The 16,695-nt window shown below is 36.2% G+C and overlaps 2 protein-coding genes across 2 annotated transcripts; both read left to right on the top strand.

Annotated features, from left to right (window-relative positions):
* The first annotated feature begins 3,493 nt into the window (after positions 1 to 3,493).
* ccl27a (chemokine (C-C motif) ligand 27a) lies at positions 3,494 to 5,425 on the top strand. The gene is made up of 3 exons (XM_042488401.1): positions 3,494 to 3,786; positions 4,382 to 4,499; positions 4,773 to 5,425. The coding sequence occupies exons 1-3, from the start codon at positions 3,723 to 3,725 to the stop codon at positions 4,867 to 4,869; spliced, it is 279 nt and encodes a 92-aa protein (XP_042344335.1). The 5' UTR covers positions 3,494 to 3,722; the 3' UTR covers positions 4,870 to 5,425.
* Positions 5,426 to 10,967: 5,542 nt separating this feature from the next.
* On the top strand, positions 10,968 to 16,349 carry slc35d2 (solute carrier family 35 member D2). The gene is made up of 12 exons (XM_042488238.1): positions 10,968 to 11,160; positions 12,089 to 12,122; positions 12,201 to 12,287; positions 12,387 to 12,454; positions 12,535 to 12,606; positions 12,828 to 12,896; positions 13,377 to 13,479; positions 14,015 to 14,107; positions 14,200 to 14,267; positions 14,409 to 14,487; positions 15,163 to 15,245; positions 15,669 to 16,349. The coding sequence occupies exons 1-12, from the start codon at positions 11,033 to 11,035 to the stop codon at positions 15,796 to 15,798; spliced, it is 1,014 nt and encodes a 337-aa protein (XP_042344172.1). The 5' UTR covers positions 10,968 to 11,032; the 3' UTR covers positions 15,799 to 16,349.
* The last annotated feature ends 346 nt before the right edge of the window (positions 16,350 to 16,695 follow it).

The raw sequence follows: 16,695 nt of genomic DNA, 5'->3' as shown, positions 1-16,695 counted from the left end.
AAAATGAAACAAAAAAAGAAAACAATACAGTAAAGCAGTGGTAAGTCGATCAACTTATTTCATGCATTGCCATAAAATTTTGTATAGACATTCATGCTTCCCAGGAGATATATCTTGACTTAGCAACATTTGAATAATTAAGCTACCTATTTCAGCTATTGAATGTACTGTCAAGTGATCTGGTACACACATTAATGCCCCTCTCAGAATATATTGTAACAACTTTAGTGATACACTCTAGCTCCACATTGTGTCAAGCCCGTTCTTACTTCCAACCAGTCAAATGCTGCCGCTTTGTCAGTGATCTCAGTGTCGGATACTGATGCACAGAGGCACATTTTGTGCCACTATGACACTATGAGGTAGTTGTTGACACAGCGGACAACTACCCAACTTGTCAAATACCACGTCTTTGTCAGTGGACGTCAGTGTCAGACACCAATGCAGCTTTCGAGGCAGTATGAAATACACCAGCAACTGCCATAGTAATTTTTGGTGCATTTTCCCGGACTTCAGCCATGTGAGCAGAAAATAGCAGGAAATGAACAGTTCCTGTGAAAACAGAAGTGTATTTTGAAAAGACATGATGCATGTGACAAGTGAAAACTGGCTAGCCATCCCTGAACATGAACAAGTCCACTGACAAAGTGGCTGTATGTAAAGAATTTGGAGGAGAACGTGTTGAGTGGTCTGCATGAATGGATTACTGAAGGGACCTACTAGGCATACCCTTAGGGGCCCAAAGTATCAGGAGGCCCCTGTGGCCTTGTGTTTCATTTCATCCATGAAATGAAACACAAGGTGCTTAGCAGAAAAGCAGATAATCATTAGATTTACTGTAAAACAATATCAACAAGGAAAATAAAACAACCTTTAATGACCCGATGAGCAGGATAAGACAAAATAAGACAAACAACAGGTAAAACACTCCAGGTGAAATCAGTGGTAGATGCGTCCATGTGTGTTAGATTTCGTCAGAAATGCGTGTTGCTAAATACTTCAGATTTACTCCTTCAAAGTATCAGGGCGTGGCGAAATTGAAAAAGACAAAAAGCAAATTGTCAGTAAATTTTAAAATAGAACTGTCACGATTCCTGCTCCTCTCCCCCTTCTCAGTACTTTTCCATTCACTCTTCCTCTGCTCACTCTACCTGCTGACCACGCCCACTCTGCCTGCTCTACTCACTCACCTCCAGCTGCATCTCATCAGTAATCAACCCAGTATATAAGCCTGCCACACACACACTCTCATTGCCAGATTGTTCTCATGCATTATGCAAGACTCTCCAGCATTCTCCTGCCAGATCTCCGAAAGCCGACCCTGCCTGTCCCCGACCTGCTCTCCTCGCCTGATCCCCGGTAAACCTACCTGCCTTCTGTCCTCGACCACGAGCTCCGTTTTGGCGTCCCTGATCTGCTTCGCTGGTAAAGACATCTCCGCCTGGCCCCGACGATCCTCCTGGTCCATCCCCATCGGTACCGCTGCATCATCGGACTGCTCACTCGGCTTCGGAACCTCCGCCTGTCCCCGACCACGCTTCCGCCTTCTCCTCGATGGTAACTCCACACGTGCTGTTGAGCTGTTGTGCTACGGGGTTTCCTCCACATCCACGCCGAGTGACGTCAGCTTCGGTTCGTTGCTTCGATCTCCCTCCAGAGACTGTGTTGTGGGTTCCGACCCGAAGAACGAACTGTGTGCTGAATTACCTCATCTTGCTTCGTGTCTGAATTGTGTTGGTCTAAATAAAAGTCATTACCAACTAATCCTGGTTACGGTTGTACTGCATCTGGGTCCTTACCACACCCGTTACAAGAACTAATGTATTCAAACCCAACCACAGTTTCTTATTTTAAAGACCAAAACAAATTCTCCGCATTTAATTTCTGAATGTGAAAAAACATGTCAGAGCGTATTACATCTAATTCAAACAAGCTCAAACAGGAGTGAAACAAAATCACTCTTGTGATTTTAAGGCTTAGGTGTTGAGATGTGTTGGTTTGAACTGCTACCACATCAGCAACTTTTCCAACAGTCAAGTAATCAGTCTGTCATTGTTGCTACCAGAAAAATTCCCCTGGGGAACAGTTTATTTTTTTCTTCAGTAATTATATTGTCTGGTTTGCACGCTCATTTTAATTGCACAACATGTGACACAGATTGGCAAAACCACACCTGTGCACACAATGAATGTGAAAGCTGCATTAGGTCAACATAATATCTTGTCATTAGATTAGATTAAATTCGCCCTCATTTGTGAATAATTCTTAAACTCTTCCCTCCCTAAAGAGGTCAAAGGTCAGAGAAAAAACTAAACGAAAAAAATCAACACTTGAGCAGAGCAAATCTTTGCTGATTCAGGTGCTTGAACTCTGGTCTCTGTTTGAAGGATTGACTCTCCCATGATTATGGCTGCAAACCGCTGTCTTAAATGGTTATTAAGATGATTATGTCTTTAACATCAAAACATGATTACAGAGCCTTGTACTTATCACACATGCCAGTTTGTCTCAAGACTTACAAATATGTAAGATATCTCCCCTTCCTTCTTGTGCTGACGTTTGACCACACTTTTTAAGATGTTTGCCATATGATCTTTATTAAAGGTCCAGTGTGTAACATTTAAGGGGATTTAGTGGCATCTAGTGGTGAGGATTGCAGATTGCAACCAGCTGAAATCACTCCTGCTTAGAATTCCTTCAATTTTCAGGAAGTTTTTTATCAGGAGCTGAATTATCTGCAGAGGTCTTGTCCTCTCTAAAACCAAACTGACCAGGTTATTTAAACCATGAAAAACACTGAATAAGCAATTTGTTGTTAAAAACCTGTGTTTCTTCGACACTGCTCAGCTCAACTGAGACAGGCAGCTTGCCAAGCACCCGCTAATATGCGCTCAGCTTTTTTCTCTCATAAGCGAAGATACAGACGTTTAGGAGGATTTTACTGGGAGCTGGATTATCTGCAGAGGTCTCTTCCTCTCCAAAACAAATGGACCAGGTGATTTACACCAGTAAACACTTGATAAAGAATTTTCAGTTTGAAAAGTCAGGGTTTTTTGATGCTGTTTACCACAGAGGGGTTGCTTAGTATGGTAGCTGATGCAAAAAACACAAACAACACCAATGGCCCTATAGAGTGTTTGGTTTGTTCATTTTTGGCTAATCTAGAAAGACCCACTACCTGTGTAGATATAAAAAGGCTAATTTTAAGGCAATGAAAGCACTTTTTTCCTTATTTTTTTTTATGTTATACACAGGAAGAAAACATACTTACCATAATATATTCGACCACTGCTGATGTATTTTCTCAAATCTTACACACTGAACCTTTAAATTTCCATTTGCACTCAATTGTTTAAACCATATCCTAATCTTTTGTGACTCTGGGTGGGGCATTTGCCAGGCTCTCATTCCATATCTGTCAATCAAACAAGGTCCCATTAAAACAGTGCTCATAAATCCTGTTGGGGCCTGTCTGAGCTGAGCATACCTGTGCCACACACTCATCAGCACCAGATGTGTGAACAAGGAGTTCAAAATGAAAGTTTTTTTTGTTTTCATAAAAACTCAGGTTTGTCAACTTGTGTTGACTCCAGTAAGATACTGAACGGTTTGAACACATGCTCACACACTTGCTACTGTTTGTGGGTGGGTGCACAGTTGTGTTCATGGGCCATATTTAAACAGCAAGGACAGATTGTGTTTCTCTCATTTGCTCTGTCATCATGGAGCTGAAAGCTGCATTTGTGATCATCTGTCTGTGTGCTTTGGCCATCACCTCCACTGAAGGTAAGGACCCCATTATTATCATGATGTTATAACCAAGAAGACTCAGATTAAATCTTTCATCTGAGGATGAGTTATGTCCCTACTCATAATAAGAGAGATATATGATTTTTGGCAGAAAAAACAGGTTTCTCTGTACAGTGCAAAAATGTAAAGAGCAGCGAGCAGTTTTCGCTTCATGTATCTGTGCTTATTACATGTTAAGTTTAAACAAGCATGTGCAATCGTAGGTGGAGGACGTATATAATTTTGTTGAAGTTTCAGCTGATTGATTTCATCTTGCCTTTTAGTTTTACAAACTGAAACTTTAGATTTTCTTTTTAATTTTATTTATTTTTTTATCTTCAACCAAACTGAAATTCAAACACAAGTGACAAATAAATTGTGTTCTTGGGAAAAATATAAATCAGTAAAATTGTTTTGTACAAACCTAAATGGTGGTAAAGGTTTTTTTTTTTTGGATATTTAAGTCAACTGCATGGCACTGACAATTCAAAATCTCAATAAATTTTTAACAAATGTAAGAATAAAATGTCAACTAAACCCTTCATTTTTCTTTTTAACATTTTAAATAATGGATCTTAATACTACATTGCAGCTGGCATCCCAAAATGCTGCATCAAAACAATAAAGGAAATCCCTTACAGAGTGCTGCTGAATGTCCAGAGATGGAGCATGCAGCAAGGCAGCGGCGCCTGTGACATCCCTGCGCTGATGTAAGTGGTGAAGCTCAACATAGCTTCTTCCTGCTCCTTTTTGGACATGAAATGTAAAATTTATTTTGCTTTTTTGGAAATCTGTTATATACTTTCACTTTTATTTTGATAGTGTATTTTATGTCCATAGTCTTCTTTTATGTTTAAAATAAAGTATATTTAATTTGAATTTGATACAGTAAGCCACATGATTACAATGATTTTGTAGTTATCCAGTGCTTGAGTTGTTTAGTAATTTCTTTTTGGATGTTTTTCTTTCCTTTCTTTCCACAGACTGAATGTAAAGGGCTTGAAGAGGCCCATATGTGCTCATCCCAAAGTGAAGAGGATCCTGATGAGGCTGCCGAGGAGGATGAAACAGAACAAATAGAAAGCAACTTACTGAGACAGTTGGTGTTTCAAGAGCCAGTGTCATACAGAAACCCTTTATGTGTTGTTTTTTGTTTTTTTTTTGTTATTAATTATGATCATTTAGAGGTACTTGTATTTTGGTATTTCCATTCCATACAAACAATCCACAATATTTGTCTATTTTTACTTTTGTAATTAGGATTATACTAACAAAACACATGATCAGTTTTTAAAATATGATGTGTTGTTATTTTTAAAAATCAGCTTCATCTCCATCATCTGCAACATTTAAACACCACTTACATGTTATTGCAGCCATAAAAATGATCCAATAATAACAGTGGCTATTCTGCATCATAACTACTTTTACTTTTAATACTTAACTGTATTTCAGAATTAAGTCTCCTGGGTATTTTTGTAAATGTTTAAACACTATATACTCTTTTTATGATGGAGCCTTTTTTACTGTGTGTTAAGTTATGTGAATAGTACTTCAACCACTGCCTTTGTACAATCATTGTAGGGAAAAAAGAAATCTCTGTAAAGATGTGATCCAATAAATTAGTTATTTTTTTCTTTTTTGTTGTTTATATTTGTGCCTGCGGTGATGGTTGTCTAGTCAAACTATGAAGACAGAGAAGAATTAAAAACATTGCTAACAAACATGCTGCATTTCAGAAAAAAAAAAAAAAAAAAAAATCTGTACCAATTTTAGGTCTATAAAAAGTGTTTTATCAAGAATCAGTCAGAAATAACTGATAAAAACTATAAAGGGAGGGTGACAACTGCCAGTCACTACTGATAAAACTATTAGGATCAATCAAACAGGAGCATCAGAGGGCACTCGTGAATATAATGTTAGTCTGAATTTAATTTGTATTCGGTAACACATTTGTACATCTACTGAGTGTTCGGTCTTCGTCATAACTTGTTTATACAACCGCAAGAAGACAAATGAGAGCGTTCAAAAACCACAGATGGAAACTTTATATAACAGAGGGCTCTATATATATTAACTTACCCTTAAAAATCCCCTTAAACCCTTAAACTACAGATCTTCATAGAAATGAAACAAAAATAGACTTTGCTTGCTCAGTCTTGTCCTCTGATGATTAAAACCCTGACTCGCTCCCTTTCCTGTTGGGACTAATTCCACACAGACAGGCTTCTACACAGAGGTTGTAAAACCTTCAGCGAGCTCAAAGCTTTGCTGAGCTCATTTGATTTATTTAGTTTCATTTTTATTGTGATTGATCCTCACAGGCAAAGAGATCAGAGGAACTCAACTCAGTTGCCCCACAGATTAGCTTTTTGAAGTATTTTTCTTTGCACTTTTGGGTGTTTTTTTTTTTTAAATTGGGTTATATTTCTTTTATGTTTTTATTCAAACATATTCACAGAATCTTCTACCGAGCACAAATATTTTGTCAATGTTTCAACCTGGTTTGGGTTTTGACCTTTCAGACTTCCTTGCTGGTCATTAAAAGGTGCAAATAAAACAGTCATAGTTGTGCATGGGTGGATTATAAAACAACAGGCCCTGGGGCACAGACATTCAAAAGGCCTCCTCCTACATACAAATAAAATGGACTTTATGGTTGTTTAGCCATTTTTGTGGGTCTGTTTTGCATCTGTTTCATGTCTGCTTATAGTTTTATTTTGTGTTTCAAGTTGTTTTCCCCTTTTTGTAGGCATTTTAAGTGTCTTTGTCATTGCTTTCCATCTCTCCAAAGTCATTTTTGTCTCTTCGTGGCAATTTTTTAGCCCCTTTTTTTTGTTATCAAGCAGCACAGACCTGGAATAACCTCCCAGATGATGTTTGGCAAGCCCCGACTCTGACCATTTTTAAGTCAAAGCGAAAAACGTTAAACTTGATTTGAAATCATTTTAAATTATCTTTTTATCTTTGCACCTCTTGTCTGCACTTTTGCTATTTTTAATAGTGATTTTTTATAATAATAATTTAGTAATTCATTTGACTTTGTATATCTTATCTCTTTTATTGTAAATCTGTATCTTTTATTATGTTTTGATATTTTATTGTGCTTAACAGCACTTTGAATTGCCCTGTTGTATGAAATATGCTATACAAATAAAGACTCTTTGTAATAATTTTTTTGTCTCTTTGTGGTTGTATTGCCCCATTTTGTAGTCATTTTAAGCCTTATTGTAGTTGCTAGCTGTACCTTTGTAGCCATTTTTGTCCCTTTATAGTAAGTTTCAGTCTTCTTATTATTGCTCTGCGTCTCATTGTAGTCATTTTGAGTCTGGTTGTAGTTGTTTTGAATCTTGTGTAGTTGCTTTGTGTCTCATTGTGATCTATTTGTGTCTCTTTGTAATCATTTTGAATCTCTTTTTAGTCGTTTTGAGTCTCTTTGGGTTTTTTGTTCTCATTGTGATTGTTTTGCCCCTTTCCAAAGACATTGTGAGCCCCTTTGTGTCTCTTTGTCACTGTTTTGCATCTCTTTGTGGTCTTTTTATGTGTCTTTGTGATCATATTGAGTCTCTTCTGGACGGTACGCTATTTTTTTTTAAATAATGATTAGATCAATGATGATCCCTACGAGTCCTACTCTTACCAGTTTAACAGTATGTCTATTTGTAATCTTGGGCATCTTATTAAAATAAAATCAGAAAGCAGCAATATGAAAGTCACATGAAATATATGTGAATGACCTGACAAAATAAACTCAAGGTGAACCGTCATCCATCAGTTGACTACTTTCTCACAACCTCAAGCATAAAGCTATTAATCGGGCTAAAGGCCCTCAGGCTGTTATGACTGAAAAAAACTCATCCCTTCAAAATGGCAGGAAAGCACCTCCAGCTAATTACAGTAATCTCTGTTTTGAATCACTCAAGCTCATACACGAGCAGTAATACTTCTTCATATGTGTCTATTCAAGTAGGAGTCAGTTTCTCTATTTCAGGTAAAGCCTTAAATGTAAAGACATTTACATTTAAAGCCTTAAATGTAAAGACATTTACATTTAAGGCACGATTACATTGCATCGTCAGTGCCATATTTACAAAAGAGTTCTAGTTTTAAACCACACCTCTAAAAGTTAAATGTCTTTTATCAGAAACCCGAGGTCTAATCCAAACTGTTCAAAAGTTGGTCCAGCTCTTTGACATCAGCAGCAGTGTAAGAAAAAATATTAAGAAAACAAACATGGTGGTGTCACTCGAGGCCACAGTTACCATAACACACACAAAAACATATCACAGCTGTGCAATTTTAATCTCCTGCCAACAGCCCAATCTGTTATCGTAAGTCTCCAGGCGCTGATTTACCAGCACTCAAACTGTCAGAAAAGTTTGGCTGCGGCTCATCTTGCTTTCAGAGGGCACTATGTGGAAAAACTGATCAAAGGAGGATCATTTTTGATAATAAAAGAAAAAAAAACTTGTGATAATTTACAACTCAATGTGTGGTGAAAATCAAGGAGAAAAGTGGATAGCTCTCAGCAAGAGTAAATATGATGGTGTAGCATAAAGCATAAACAATCAAACTGCTGAATGTTAACCTGAGGAAGAAAGTTGTGCTTGTGGTTTTCTACCACTCTGCCAAATAAAGAGGGTTTTTTTTCAGTGTGAAAACTTAACAAGTGTGATACAACAGCACCCTCTGGAGACACTGATAGCACATAGAGATGTAAACTGATTTGCAACGTAATGTCGGCCTCCTGTACAATTCCAGTGATTTACAGAGGTGGCAGCCTTTCTGCAAATCTTAAAAAATCCTAAATTCAATTATATAAATATTAGACCTTAATAGACATCAAACAGTCTTAAATTTGAATTTGTAATTTTTTTCTCGCATCACACATTTGATCTAACGTTACTTATGCATCTTTTAATTACCTTTCGTCTAATGAGTCAAGCTCTTTGCTTTCAAGTCCCAATTTCTGATGTTGCAAATACTCAAACCCACCATTGAACCTCATACTGTCTTTTTACTTTATTCTTGTACTTATAATGTAAATTAAAACTCACTCGAATAATCATACTTGTGCAAAGGACCACAAATATACATAGTACTTGCCTTTATACTTACCTTAAATGGTTCAATAGAAAAGAGATGATTTGCCCAAAATTATTGTCTTAAATTTGGTTAAAAATCCTTTTACTATAAACTTTAAATATAATTATATAATACTTGCGGTGTAGATACCCTGAGACCAAGCTCTTGTTTTGCAAGTTCCCGGTAAGTCTCAAGTCTTTGCATTCAAGTCACAAGTCAAGACTGACAAGTCCTAAACTTTGAGTTTGTCCAAAACAACTCATGATGCACTCATTGCCAAATGTAATACCATTTAAGCAACAAAGTAATAATTTGTTACATTTACAGAAACATAAATGCTTTTTAAAATTTGTGTCTATTTAGTAAAACAATGTTAGTTTACTCAGAAAATCAAGGAAAATAAATTGATTTGTGTGGCTCTTTTTCATTTATGTACTTGGGGGAAAGTTGTCATGCATTTTCAAGTCAAAAGGTTGAGTCCAAGTGAAATCATGAGTCACTACTCTTAAAGTCCAAGTCAAGTCTTTTTTGACTTTGTTGAGTCTCCAGTCATCAAATTTATGAATTCTAAGTCCACACCTCTATTGACTTTTTGTCAAACTCCTCCCCTTAATATTCACCAGGTTTAAGGTGAGTGTGTTCATACACAGTGGCTATTGTTTGTTTGGGAGTGAACTAGTTGGCACACGAATCAAGTTACTCAATGCACCCCTGCAGAGAGGCACCACATTTTCCATACAGTAGCCTGCTTCCTCCTTCCACAGTTTCATTCAGGAAACAGGCTCTAAAATTACACATCATCCTGCTTACTTTGGTAAATCTTATCCTTCCTGATAACTTGTCACGCCACATGACTCTTTGAATGTCTCATATAAGATCAACAATAATCAGCACATAAGCAGAGTGGCTGCCACATACAAAAACCTTTTGACTTTCAGAATATTTGTCTCAAAAAGTGTAACATCTCAGTCTGACTTTTTTCCAGAGAAGTATTGACAATAGCACATTATCCCCTTGAAATCTGAAATTTGCTTGATTTCTTTCAAAACATGGAAAGCAGTTGATAAGCAACTTTTAAAAAATAACCCAAAAAAAGCAACTTTTTTTTAAAAAACGTTACAAGACAATTAAATTACTCAAACAAAAAGAAAAGTAAAAGGACCAAAACAGGAAATGACCTGGAAACATGCTCAAATAAAATAAAAAAATAATATATATAAATAATAATAATTTCTGATGATTAATCATTTATACAAGACATTTCATGCCAAGCTGTTGATTACCTTTTTTCCCATGTTTTTCAAAGAAATTATACAAATCTGCTCAATGTGTCAATGGTTTAAATGCTTGGGAAAGGCACAAGACAACTGATGACAATTCAGGTTTTCAAGGGTTAAAAACTCTGGTCAAACTCCGACTCCTGCAGTCGGCATTCAAATAAGGCAGTTTGCCTTTCAAACAGCAGATTTTTTGGCTGCAGCAGACAGTGTCACAGAAAGTGTGCTGCCTTCTTGCCCACTGCAGTGCAATGATGACTTTTAGTCTGACAATGTTTAACTTGGCAAAAGTATCAGACAGCATTTCAGTCTTAAACTGAGCAGAAATCTCCCCTTAAGCTCTATTCATAATGCTGAAGTTTTTGTCTTTAATGTGGATTTTCTATTTTACCTGGCGGATAAGATGATCAGAAACAATGTAGATTGCTTGTATGTGTTTGCTAAACATGCAAAACACAATAGCGTGTAAAGCAAATTTACGCTACTTATCTTTGAGTCTCATCAGTGTGGTACAAACTTTATTAATATGAGAACAAAATGTTGCAGTGTGAACATATACAGTATCTCAGGTCCCTCGTCTATTTAGTGTTTTGCTAAAAATGAATCAGTTTCGAAAGAAAATGAATGAATGATGATTGAATGAATAGCTGTTTTTAGTAATTTATTCAATTTAAGTTTGCAAACAAATGGAAAAAAAAGTTTTGATTCTTCAATCACTTCCGGCCGTTGATGTCACGCCGTCCTGTGCACGAGAGACCATTGACGTCCGCTGTGTTATCAGCAGCCAGCCATGAGCACCTCCCACCAAACCAGGAATGACCAGGAAATCAGTACAACTTTACCCAGACTCCAGCAGGTGTCTGTCTGTACAACACCTGACGATGTCTGCCGACGCGTGTCAGGAAACCGCGGAGCACTCCGGGCTGCTGAAGCTTTCCTCCGCCGTGTTTTACGCCGGCAGCTCGTTTCTTATAACGGTGGTGAATAAAACGGTGCTCACGAGCTTCAGGTATGTGGCGTTTTGTCCTGCTGCTGTCAGCGCGCCATTCATCACAGGGGAGTAAAAGTAGCAGTATCACAGTGTACAAATATTATGTAACAATTATGTAAAAGTCATGCAGTCAGATTTTCCCCAAAGTGAAAGTAGAAACGCGTTGGCTTCCAAAAGTAAATGTACTAATTGTGCAGTTTAATGTAGCTATTATATTACTAGATTATAATCTGTAAAACACCTTAATGTTTTAGATAGTTGAACTGGAGCTAAATTAATCAGGTTAAGTACTTTACCTGCTGCGTAGCTTGTGAAAAGTTTTATCTTAATATATAGTTTGAATATGAAGATGTCTAGTAACATGAAACTAGAGGTATTGGGGAAAAAAAGAGTGAAAAATACAATGTTTGCTTCTGAAATGTAGTGGTGTAGCAGAAAATGGAAATAAATAAGTAAAGTAACTCAAATTGTACTCTTTTTAATATTACATTTTATTTGCATTTTAAGATGACAAACATCATGTGCCAAATATCAAACAACCAACTGTATTGGTTGGGGCTTGTACATAAATACTGGGAAAAGGACAGGGCAACAAAAAGAAGGCATGTACAGCAAATAAAATAAGTAAATAAAATAAATGGGACAATATCAAACTTAAGCTTACTTCCACATTCAGCAATATCAAATTTAGTAGTCAAGGGTGCAACATAGCAAGGCCTATCCCCTGCCAAAGGTTTGTAGATGAGACAAAACACTGAAAATATACTGACAGTAGGACCTTAAGTCTTTGAGTATTATGTACACTGCATTCGTGAGTGTGCCTACTTTACACTGTCATTCTTGTTGTTAGTGTCAATAAAGAAAGCTCACACACACACAGCAAGCTTTCAACAACTCTAAATTACTCATTATCTCATTGTTTCTTCTATTTATGTTGGTTTTGCAGGTTTCCCTCCTACATTTGTCTGGGTATTGGCCAGGTATGTTGTCCAGGTGTGGATGTTTCTGGGTGTGCATGTGTCACTTATACACACTCATGGTCACTTTTGTCCCTTCAGATGATCACCACTCTTGTTGTCCTTTATGCTGCCAAAATGAGCAAAACTGTCACATTTCAAGACTTCGACAAAAGTATTCTCTTTAAAGTAAGCATTTTTCTTCTTTTTTTAAATAGATTTTATTCATCATTCAACTTTAACTATATTCTATCTGACAAAATGTTGTACATCTTCTTTTATTTGCAGATTTTCCCTCTTCCTCTGCTGTATGTTGGAAACCATATAACAGGACTGGCAAGCACCAAAAAACTCAGGTTTGGATATTTTACTAAGTAGATTTTAGTCTTTAAGTTTCACAGTGCTTGTTCATGTGTTCATGTGGTGTCCTTCACAGTTTACCGATGTTTACAGTATTACGGAAATTCACAATATTAATGACAATGATCTTGGAGGTATACATACTAAGGTAAGACATATTTCTGATTTTGACATTGTTGTTAGAATTTCAATTCGTACATTACAGATGATCTCATCAGAATTATGACAGAACAGGTCTGAAAGTACTGTACATTATGTATTCCTTAACATGGAGGGATTTATACTCAGTTTACTAGCAGAATTAAAGACGATAGGAGCCTTTTTCTAGTTTTTTTTACCAAGTGTTTAAGTGGTCTTTTTCTTCCGCAGAAAAAAATTCCCAAAGCGCCTTGTGTACAGTGTTGTAGCCATAGTCCTGGGTGCCATGGTTGCTGCAAGGTATGGCTTTTTAGTTTGCAAATATTTTTATTGAGCCAAGGAGTAATTGGTTTAAATCTTAATGTTATGTCAATAACATAAAATCATTTTGATATAATAAGTTCACAGAAATAAAACATATTATGTAAAAAATTTAACTGTATTCTATTCATAGAATCATGGTCCGAAAATAGGCAATTAAAAAGAGGAATGTTTTTTTTTTTTTAAATTAAGGAAATACCAATTAAATTTCAAATTAAAAAATATAAAGAATTTTAAAAAAAAAAACAACTTAAAATAGTATAAAAATCAGACACTTAAAAGAGGAAGGTTTTTTTTCGAAAATGAAGGAAATAATAATTCAATTTTAAAAAAATATTTAAAAAATACAAATATAAATATTCATATACTAACTGAAATAAAGAGGACATAACTTTATCAGGAGTGGAAAGGTATAGATTCTTCACCTGTGCTTTACCTCCATCTTTTGCCCTCCTCTAGTTCTGACCTGGCCTTCGATGTGGAGAGCTACACATTCATCCTGCTCAATGATGCTTTCACTGCTGCTAACAGTGTGTACACCAAAAAGAAACTTGGCACTGAGGTAACATTCCTGTACATTCTGTACAAATATAGTACAACTTGCACTGTATTTCACCTGTAGTTTTACAACTGTTAAATGTCTGTGTAACTGTGACAAATTATAAGGTTATATAAGTTCAGCTGTCCTGCCAAAGGAAGAGCATTAAACCTGTTTTTATTATCAGTCCTAAACACTGTAGGATTAATCGATTGCTTCTATTTGTATCTGCATCTAAAACCTTGGCTGAACTTTACATGGTATTGTATCAAAACATTGGAGGAAAAACTGGACATTCGATTTTTAACTTCAGCATTACAAAGGTGATGGCTACCCGCCCTTTAAGTAAACAGGATCTTGAACTCACCGGTATCACAACATCCCTCTGAAATCCATATTTTGAAACTGGCTGCAGTTCTAATGCTATTTATGGCAGATTCTGACAGTTGTGTTGACTTATTAGGTTTATAAACTGTTTTTAGGGTTTTGTTTGTTATACCAGCATCTCCACAAATGATGTGTTAAATCATTATATCTAACATTTCCCTCCTTTTTTAAGGGCCTTGGGAAGTATGGTGTCTTATTTTACAATGCACTAATCATTGTCATCCCCACTCTCTTGGCGAGTGCATTTACTGGGGATTTACACAAGGTAACTGTGATTCAGTGTGTTCATTCTGGGTGTTTGTGCCCAAAACTTTATCCATTTTCCTTCCTAATCCCCTTGTATGTTCTGATTCACAGGCTGTCACATTTGAGGACTGGGTTACAGCAACTTTTATTTTTTGTTTCTTCATGTCCTGCGTCATGGGGTATGTCACTATGATATGCTCAATTACTGACACACCTTTGTGAAAACAAAAACAAAGAAATCATACTTCATAGAACAGAACATACATTCCTGCCTCAGGACACACAGTTGTGTAAGACTCAGTTCTGCTTTTTTTTCCCAGGTTTGTGCTTATGTATTCAATAGTCCTGTGCAGCTATTATAACTCAGCACTTACTACAACTGTAGTGGGAGCAATAAAGGTGAGCACACACTGATAAGAATACTATTTTTACACTAGAAAGCACAGGAAGTCCATACCTCAACCAAGACTGCACAACCCTCTAAATCAATTATTCTAATAAGAAGAAATGTTTCAAATTCTAACCTCTATGTGGATCTGGATTTTAAATCAGACTGCGTATAGTAAACAATTATAAAACAGGTGTTCATGTTCAAAATGACCTATCTTGCAATGTTAATAATGATTTGAACATTTTCTTGAATCTAAATATGCACCAAAAACTAGTTAACTGCTCTTCATCTGATGGCAGTGTCTTAACGTACTTTGGAATACTGCAAGGGGTATGTGAGATTTTTTTAATGCTAGATTAAAAAATATCAGTTATACAGTACTCCTGAAATAATTTTACAATAGTAAGTTCAATAAAAATGCAAGTTCTATAGACCGCGTTTTATATTCTGTACGTTCACTGTGTTTCTACAAAAATGCGTTGCTTTTATCAGGGGCACTAGGCTTCAAAAATATCTCAGAAGGTGTTACACTGTTTGAAAAAAAGAGAACCACTGCTAAATAACAGACAAAAAAGAAAGAAAAAAAAACTTTGGGGGTAACTGTGTGTGGTCGAAATGTTCATCTGTCTAGTTTCTGCTAACCAGATCATTACTAACTTTCAGAAATATTAAATTTTCTTAAGAATGTTGCAGTGGCCTATATTGGCATCTTTGTGGGAGGAGACTACCTGTTTTCTTGGACCAACTTCCTGGGCCTCAGCATTTGGTAAGAATAGATTTTTTCCACTCCATTTTTTAAATTTTGTTTTATTTTGCTGTTTTCAACAGTCTGTGACCAACATATTTTGTTAAATGTTATAATAAACTTTTCCTGGCTACAGCTGCAAATTGTCAGATGAGTTTGATATGACCAAACAATCAAACATATGAAGCCAAAACATTTCTTATGTTTACATTTCAACAGCATGAGATAAGTCTATATCCAGGCCAAGTTTCAATCCAGAGCTAAACGATGACGTACAAGCGCAGAAATGTATGGATAGATAAGATTAGTTAATCTCTAATCAAAGAGTAAATGTGCCCACTTTTTTTGTTTTAACAGGTGTATTTGAACTAAAAATAAAACTGATCTTATTATTTTCTTGGCGTACACATTGCTCATCATTGTTCGTCTTGTTTTTCTTTGCAGTATGTCAGGTGGACTGGCGTACTCATATCTCACATTTATCCAGAAATCATCTGGAAGTAACGGAGAAAGAACTCAGGAGCTGAGGATTCACATCCCAGAGGATCCGAAAGGGGAGTACTCTGCAAACTAAATGGACAATGTTTTAGCATTCACCACTTGGTGGCGTTGTTCTGCTCCATATTGGAGCATGATATTGCTTCTGAACGTCAATTCTGACGTTTATTTAAAAACTAATGAACTGATCTTCCTGGATACATTTCTGCTGTTATCTGTTTAACTTCACTACTAAATCACGACTGAAAAAATTGACAACAAGTTCGCATAAATTCTGGGTCAGATTCAGTGAAAGTTTATTGAAAACCAACAATTATAAAACAGTGTGGACAGCCTGTCAGAGAAATCTTTATAATGTGTAATAAAATGTCTACCAAGCAAGCAGGGTAAGTCTATACATGTCTTAATGTGAAAACTGTTGAAGGATGTTAGCGGAGGGGAAAAACTGAGACTAAAATTCAACTTCAAATCTCTATAAATTGTGCACACTCAATATTCTAAGAAATACAATGTGTATATATTAAATGCCATCATCTTCTTAAACCACAAAATAGACTAAGGGTTAGAAATGCTTCAAAATATACTATAATTGGGTACAAATAAATCATTTGGTTTTCTGATTATCAACAATTCACTTGCCTTCCAGTTTCACCACAACTCCACGAAGGTAATTTGTAAATCAAACAGATACAAACATCTCAGCTTGAGTGACAGGTTGTTGGTGCAGATTTTCCCAAACAACCAGAGACGGGGCAGTTATTAGAGGCTTCCTACACTGTTGAAGGATGTAGTGTTGCTTTAAAACAAGAAAAGAAAGAACCAGCACTACAAAAATCAGTTTCTCAAAAACAGGTGCCATTTTCTTGTATGACAAATCTAATCTTCAGTGCATTGCAAGCTTAATCCAAGACTTACTAACAAGGGGTGTAAGTGCTAAATAAAAAAAATCAGTGTGGTGTCTAAATGTATGCAA

Source organism: Plectropomus leopardus, chromosome 6, assembly GCF_008729295.1.
Source record: "Plectropomus leopardus isolate mb chromosome 6, YSFRI_Pleo_2.0, whole genome shotgun sequence".
Taxonomy (NCBI): domain Eukaryota; kingdom Metazoa; phylum Chordata; class Actinopteri; order Perciformes; family Serranidae; genus Plectropomus; species Plectropomus leopardus.
Note: the sequence above shows the minus strand (reverse complement) of the source record. Positions and strands in the feature narration are given on the sequence as shown.

Excerpts from the sequence above, each read along its gene's own strand:
- slc35d2 (XM_042488238.1), top strand. The coding sequence starts at position 11,033 with ATGTCTGCCGACGCGTGTCAGGAAACCGCGGAGCACTCCGGGCTGCTG. Across the intron at positions 13,480-14,014 it reads AAAAGAAACTTGGCACTGAG|GGCCTTGGGAAGTATGGTGT; the intron begins GTAACATTCCTG and ends TCCTTTTTTAAG. Across the intron at positions 14,488-15,162 it reads CTGTAGTGGGAGCAATAAAG|AATGTTGCAGTGGCCTATAT; the intron begins GTGAGCACACAC and ends AATTTTCTTAAG.
- ccl27a (XM_042488401.1), top strand. The coding sequence starts at position 3,723 with ATGGAGCTGAAAGCTGCATTTGTGATCATCTGTCTGTGTGCTTTGGCC. Across the intron at positions 3,787-4,381 it reads GGCCATCACCTCCACTGAAG|CTGGCATCCCAAAATGCTGC; the intron begins GTAAGGACCCCA and ends ACTACATTGCAG. Across the intron at positions 4,500-4,772 it reads TGTGACATCCCTGCGCTGAT|ACTGAATGTAAAGGGCTTGA; the intron begins GTAAGTGGTGAA and ends TTCTTTCCACAG.